The sequence below is a fragment of the Eimeria acervulina genome, genomic scaffold (assembly GCF_000499425.1).
Source record: "Eimeria acervulina Houghton genomic scaffold, Eah_scaff1233, whole genome shotgun sequence".
Classification (NCBI taxonomy): Eukaryota; Apicomplexa; class Conoidasida; order Eucoccidiorida; family Eimeriidae; genus Eimeria; species Eimeria acervulina.
In genome coordinates this window covers 1,422-7,760 of record NW_013550319.1, presented here as the reverse complement: position 1 = coordinate 7,760, position 6,339 = coordinate 1,422, and the positions used below count along the sequence as shown (strand labels likewise).

The 6,339-nt window shown below is 54.2% G+C and overlaps 2 protein-coding genes across 2 annotated transcripts; both read right to left on the bottom strand.

The window, feature by feature from the left end:
- Positions 1 to 1,029: 1,029 nt before the first annotated feature.
- Positions 1,030 to 1,777, bottom strand: EAH_00057370 (hypothetical protein; the record flags this gene model as incomplete). Its single annotated transcript, XM_013397421.1, has 2 exons — positions 1,030 to 1,200; positions 1,445 to 1,777. The coding sequence occupies 2 exons, from the start codon at positions 1,775 to 1,777 to the stop codon at positions 1,030 to 1,032; spliced, it is 504 nt and encodes a 167-aa protein (XP_013252875.1).
- A 130-nt stretch (positions 1,778 to 1,907) lies between these two features.
- Positions 1,908 to 5,939, bottom strand: EAH_00057360 (hypothetical protein, conserved; the record flags this gene model as incomplete). The annotated part of the gene is made up of 1 exon (XM_013397420.1): positions 1,908 to 5,939. The coding sequence occupies one exon, from the start codon at positions 5,937 to 5,939 to the stop codon at positions 1,908 to 1,910; it is 4,032 nt and encodes a 1,343-aa protein (XP_013252874.1).
- Positions 5,940 to 6,339: the final 400 nt, after the last annotated feature.

Here is a 6,339-nt window from a genome sequence, read left to right as displayed (position 1 = left end):
TTCCCTGTCTCCCTCTCACGCACATTCATACTACAAGGCTACAGAACGAATTAGACTCGCTCGATGACTTCTTTCTCATGCTGCTGCCGCTGCCATTGTTGCTGCTGCTTCTTTTGCTCTCTGCGTTGCTACAGCTACGCTGGGTTGTGGAGGAGGGAAGTTGCACATATACTCCTTAGTCTGCTGCTGCTGCAGAAGTTCTACCAAATAGAAAGTAATAGAGCAGCTCGCGACAGAGCGGAAAAAGCAGGAAAGCGTTGGAAATAGGAGGAGACATGCAGCAGCAAGGTTATTTTCGTCTCCATGCTGCTGCTCCCGTATTCGAACGAGTGCAGACAGGCCCGCACTACACGAGTCTGTCTTCACTTCCGCCCTGCGTTGTTGTGGGGCCACGCACTGCTGTGGGGCCCGACTTCAAAGGAGACGGCGCCCTGGCCCTGGGCTGTACGTACACCCCACAGAAAGAGCCAGGCCGACAAAGGGGCCCAAGAGAGCCCACGCCGGAGAGAAATGAATAGCGGAGGGCTAAAAAGGCAACGGCAAGCGCAACCGCGTGGCGAGGGAAACCGAGACAGGCACAGAAATAAATATACAGAATGAACAGACAGCACAGGGCGAAGACGCACGAGCACAGCGACGTGAAGCAGAGAGGAAGAGACACAAACAGACACTCCACACTTTTCGTTGCACACACCCTCAATTGAAAAAAGCAAAGGAAAGGCAGCGCAGACACTCCGCTGTCCGCCTGTCTCCTCGATAGTCCCTTTACGACAGAACCACAGCTCTAGCTGATCTGACCTCTGCAGCAAGCTGCAGGGCAGTGGGGCCCTAGGCGACCTCGGGGCCCATCATCATCAATACACTCTCTGCTGGATCGAGGCGAACCTCTCTCCGCCAAAGCAGACGATCTAGAAATGCTGCTCAGCGGTTGCAGCAGTCGCAGCAACAACTGCAGCACTCCGCTTGCGCAGGGCCCACTTTTCTTCGTTTCGGGGGCCTTCACCTGAGTAGGGAGGACGGGTCTGAATCTTAACAAGCAAAACGCCTTAACAGCTCAATCATGCTGTCTGAATCAGCAGGAACCCTGTCGTTTTGTCCGTCTGCCTTCGCCAGTGCTTCTCTGCTGCTTTTGCTGCTGCTGCTGTTCGTAAGGCGCATATGCTGGCGGCGGTTTGTGAGGCGAGGCACCTCCTTTTCAGTCTACCCGCAGAGCAGGAGACGATGCGAAGGAGACGCCTAGAGTTTCTCTGAAAATCGCAGAGATGTCTGTACGGTGTACAGACACCTCTAGCCCCGGGACACTGGGGCCTCAGACCTGTCACTGCTGCTGCTGCTGTTGCAGCGGTCTCCTTGCTGTCCTCAAGCAGCAAAGAAGCAGCTTCTCTGTTACTGTTGGAAACCCGCTTATAAAGCAGTGAATTGGGCAGCATCCCAAGATACACACCAAGGTGTGTTCCTGCATGACCTGCAGCAAGATCACCCGTTGATGCTGCAGCATCACCTGTTGCTTCAGCAGGATCACCCGTTGCTCCAACAGGCTTACCCGTTGCTCCAGCAGGATCATCCATTTTTCCAGTAGGACCACCCCTTCCTCTAACAGGCTCGCCCATTGCTCTGGAAGGGTAACCCGCTTATCCAGTAGGATCGCCCCTCCAAGAGGCCCACCCATTGCTCTGGCAGGATCACCCATTGCTCCGGCAGGATCACCCGTTTCTCCACCAGGACCACCCATTCCTCCAACAGGCCCACCCATTATTGCTCCAGCAGGATCACCCATTTCACTAGTAGGAGCACCCGTTTCTCCAGTAGGATCACCTGCAGGATTACCCGTTGTTCCAGCAGGATGACCCAACAGGCTCACATATTCCTCCGGATCACCCGTTGGCCCATCAGGATCCCCTGCAGGATCACTCAGTACGATCGTCTATTCCTGCACCAGGATCATCCGTTTCTTCAGAATCGCCCATGCCTCCAACACGCTCGCCGTTTGATTCAACAGGCTCACGCATTGCTCCAGCAGGACCACCCAATTCTCCAGCAGGACCATCCGCTTCTTCAACGTGACCATCTGTTTCTCCAACACGATCACCCGTTTCTTCAGCAGGACCACCCGCTTCTCCATCAGTATCAACCGTTTCTAGATCTGTGGGTTCTTCATTAGGTTTACTCGTTTCCCCACTAGGATCACTCATTTCTTCATTACGTTCACTCGCCTTTTCATCAGGACTGTCCGCTTCTACAACTGGATCAGTGGTTTCTTCACTAGGATCACTCGTCTCAGGATCACCAACTGCTAAAACAGGGCCAGTCGTTTCTTCAGGGGGAACTCCAGCAGTATCACCCGCTGCCCCAGAAGGATCGCCCATTGCTCCAGGAAGCCCACCCGCTTCTCCAGGAAGCCCACGGACCGATCCGGCAAGATTCCCTACGCCTTCGGCAGGATTATCCGTTTGCCCAGCAGGATAACCCGTTTCTCCAGCAGATTCTCCACCAGGATAGCCGGTTGCTCCAGCAGGATCACCCGTTTCTCCAGCAGGATCACCCGTTTCTCCAGCAGGGTCACCCATTTCTCCAGCAGGATCACCCGTTTCTTCAGCAGGATCACCCGTTTCTCCAGCAGGATCACCCGTTTCTCCAGCAGGATCACCCGTTTCTCCAGCAGGATCACCCGTTTCTCCAACTTGCTCACCCATTTCAGCAGGATCACGAGTTTCTCCAGCAGGATCACCCGTTTCTCCAGCAGCATCACCCGTTTCTCCAACAGGATCACGAGTTTCTCCAGCAGGATCACGACTTTCTCCAGCAGGATCACCCGTTTCTCCAGCAGGATCACCCGTTTCTCCAGTGGGATCACCCGTTCCTCCAGCAGGACCATCCGTTTCTCCAGCAGGATCACCCGTTTCTCCAGCAGGATCAGCCGTTCCTCCAGTAGGACCACCCGTTTCTCCGCTCCCACCCGTGCTTCCAGCAAGAGCATCCCGACGTTCAGAAACGTCAGTTGTGTCTCCAGCAGGTTCACCCACTGCTCCAGCAGGATCACCCACTTCTCCAACAGGCACACCCACTCCTTCAACAGGACCACCCATTTCTCCAAAAGGAGCATCCAATTCTCCAGCAGAATCACCCACTTCTACAACTCGCACAGTGGTTTCTTCACTAGGATCACGTGCCCCTCCAATAGGACCACCACTTTCTAGGACAGGGTCACTTTCTTTAGGATCACCCGCTGCTCCAGGTGCATACGCTGGTTCTGCAGCGCCACGATCAGAAGACTTATCATCTTCACTGGCAGCAGGCGCTCCAGGATCACCAGCCTCATGTATTCCGCCTGCTATAGCACCCCACGGATCCAAGCTTTCTTCTCCAGCATCGGGAGACTCAGGAAAGTCTTGTTGCTCTGATTCTTCGTCTGTGTCTGACTCACCAGATGCGTCATAATCTTCCTCATCGTAAGCGTCGTCATCGTCTGTTGTTCCGTCTCCATCCTCATACGTACCAGCACGAAAGTGTATCCTTTCTTCATTAGCATGAGGCGAATCGACAGTGTCTTCTTCTGCCTTTGCTCGTGTTTCTCCTTTGGCTTTTTTATTGCGCCTCTGGCGGCGTCTGCCTTTCGCAGGGGGCCTTTTGGGTTTTTCTCCTTCTTTCTCTGCTATGCCGGAGCCATAGCTGTACGCCATATAAACGATCTTCCTTGCGCTTCGCCGCATTCTTGAGGCCGCTTCTGCTACCTCACCAAGTGTTGCAGCTTCTTCGACAAAGGCTAATTCCAGGTCAAATGCATCTCTCATCTTTTGTATTTTTTCTAGTACTGACGCGCTAGGGGCCCGTCCCTTCGCTGGGGAGTTTGCCTTGCTTTGCGCTTCCCCTGCACTGGAGCCTTCTTTAGGAGGCAGCGCCGCATCGGACTTAAATAAATTGGCTGCCTGGGCGCTATCTGCAATACTGGCATCTAGTGCGTACAATAGAGAGAACTTCGTGAGAAAATGTTCAACTGAACAGCGCGCCCCGGCGGCTTCTGCGATTGCCTGTTTCACTTCTGCTGCTGCTCGTTGTACTTCTGCTACGCTCTGCCGCTGAGTGATGGCTTTAACTGCAGCCTCGCATGCACTACAGCTTCTGTCTACCTCTTCTGCTGCTTGTTTCAAGTCCTTCAACAGATTATTCACTGCACCAGAGCACGTGTACGGTCTGCGCCCGCTGAGGCGCACGCTGGTGTCTACCTTGACTCCCAGTCTCACCTCGCTTTCTACTGCCTTTACGATTTCCCGCACTGAAGCAGCGATCCTCTGCACTCCTCCTACGTGCTTCTTTGCTACCCCCACCAGCTCCTCTTGAACTAACACCAACAACGGAGGCGGAGGCAGCGTCTTGAGGATATCTTCGCATCTCTTCAGCGCCCGTTCTATTTCCTGATATGTTTCATCCGCCCTGGCGTACAGCGAGGATATGTCTTCTGCACTCTCCACCCTCTGTAGCTCCTCGCTTTCTTCCTCCAGCTGAGCCTGAAACTGCTTCGCGGTCTTGAGGTGCTGTTGCGCTTGCACACGCAACCCCGGTCTAAGAGGCGAGCTACCCCAACCTTCCCCTGTGTACATCTCCAACATCGCGTCCATTTGGTCGACTGCATACGCTGCTACTTGCATGTGGCGCTCCAGCTCCTGCCTCAGCACTTGCCGCAGCGCAGACTGTGTCTGAGCCTGCAGCTGTGATGCTGTCTCGTTGTCAACGGAAATCGCACCACCCACAGAGCCTACATACTGCAGCTGCATGCGCGTTCTCTTCAGCTGGAGCCCGTCTTTCTCATTTACAAAGGGTTGCGTTTCTTTTGAATGCTCCATCACTTGGGTTGCTGTCGCTTGCAGCCCTGAGACGTCCTCTTGCAGCAACGTCAGCAGCCGCAACAGAGACTCGGCGTAGTCTTTCCCAACTAGATCCTCCAGATTTTTTTCTGTATCCTCAGCCCACTGTGTGGATACATCACCAGCAGGCATATTCATTTGAGCGTCCTGCAGAGCCTGCCGTGCTGCACCATCTAGAGAGCGAAGAGAAGAAAGTGCTTCTTGCAGCATTCCCTCAATAGTATTCAATGCCTCGTGCTCCGTCTTGCAAGCCCATGCCGCATGCATTGGCCTTTGGTGCTGCTTTTGCTGCATAACCTCTCTGCTACGCTGCGCCTCCTGTAGGGCCTTATGCACAACATCTCCCTGCACCCGGCTCTCCTCAGTACCGAGGGCCTCAGCTAGCTGCTCTGCCTCCGAGTCCAAGACCTCCATCCTCCTCAAACGTTTAAGTAAATGGCGTTTCCTCGCGTTATGCCGCACGGAGAGAACCCCAAAGATCAGGAAGGCCCCCAGCAAGAACAGCCCCAACGTCCATCTCCGGTTTCGTGCTGCCCTAGCCATCTGCTCCTTCTGTAGCTTTGCTGCAGTAGACGTAGCATAGGCCTCCGTTGAGTCTTCCCCCAAATCAAACAACAATTCCCTGTACCGACTCGCCGCTGGAAGCTGCTGCGGGAGCTTGTGCGGGTTGTCGAGATCAGGCTGTGTGAAGGCAGATGCTGCTGCTGCTCCTGCTGCTGCGGCTCCAGCTGCTGCTGAGGCAGCTGCCGCTGCAGCAGCAGCTGCTTCCGTCTCGTCCGGAGACCACCCCTCAGGCAACGAACCCCCCGGGCCGGGCGACCCCACTTTGGAGGAGACGATCCCAGGGGAACGGCCTGAGAAGCCCTCTTGGAGACTCATCACCGAATCAGTGGACCCATGGGGACCAGCATTCAGAGGCTCTAACCCTTGTGCAGCCGCATGCTGCTGCTGTGGCGCTACAAGCAGCAGCAGCACCAGCTGCAGCTGCAGCAGTTGCAGCGGGAGCCGCAGCACCCTCCCCGCATATCTGCTAGTGCTGCACAGAAAGGATGAGAGCAGAGCCTGAGGTCTGCTCATCGTTTTCCCGCAAAATAGAACAAAAATGCATCAGTCCTGACGTCTTATAAAGCGGGGGCCTTCCTTGGCTGGGGGAGCGGCCCCAAGTATATCTATATCTTGGGGAAAGAAATACGGGAAAAAGCGGTTTTATTGCGTTAATAAGCCCTACTTTTTCTCTTTTGTTTGATGCTGCAGCGCCTGAATAAATTCTTAGATGCAGCAAACCAGCAGCACAAACATAGCAGCAACCTACCCATACACAGCAACACGCTGCCGCCGTTAGCCCCGTTGTGCAGCTACTAAATAAGAAGGATAGAAGCGCAGCAGCAACTCCATATAGCCGTAGCACTTAAATTATTTATTTAAAATAATATTTTTTATTATCAATGAAGACCACCTTGCTCCGTTCATTACGCCA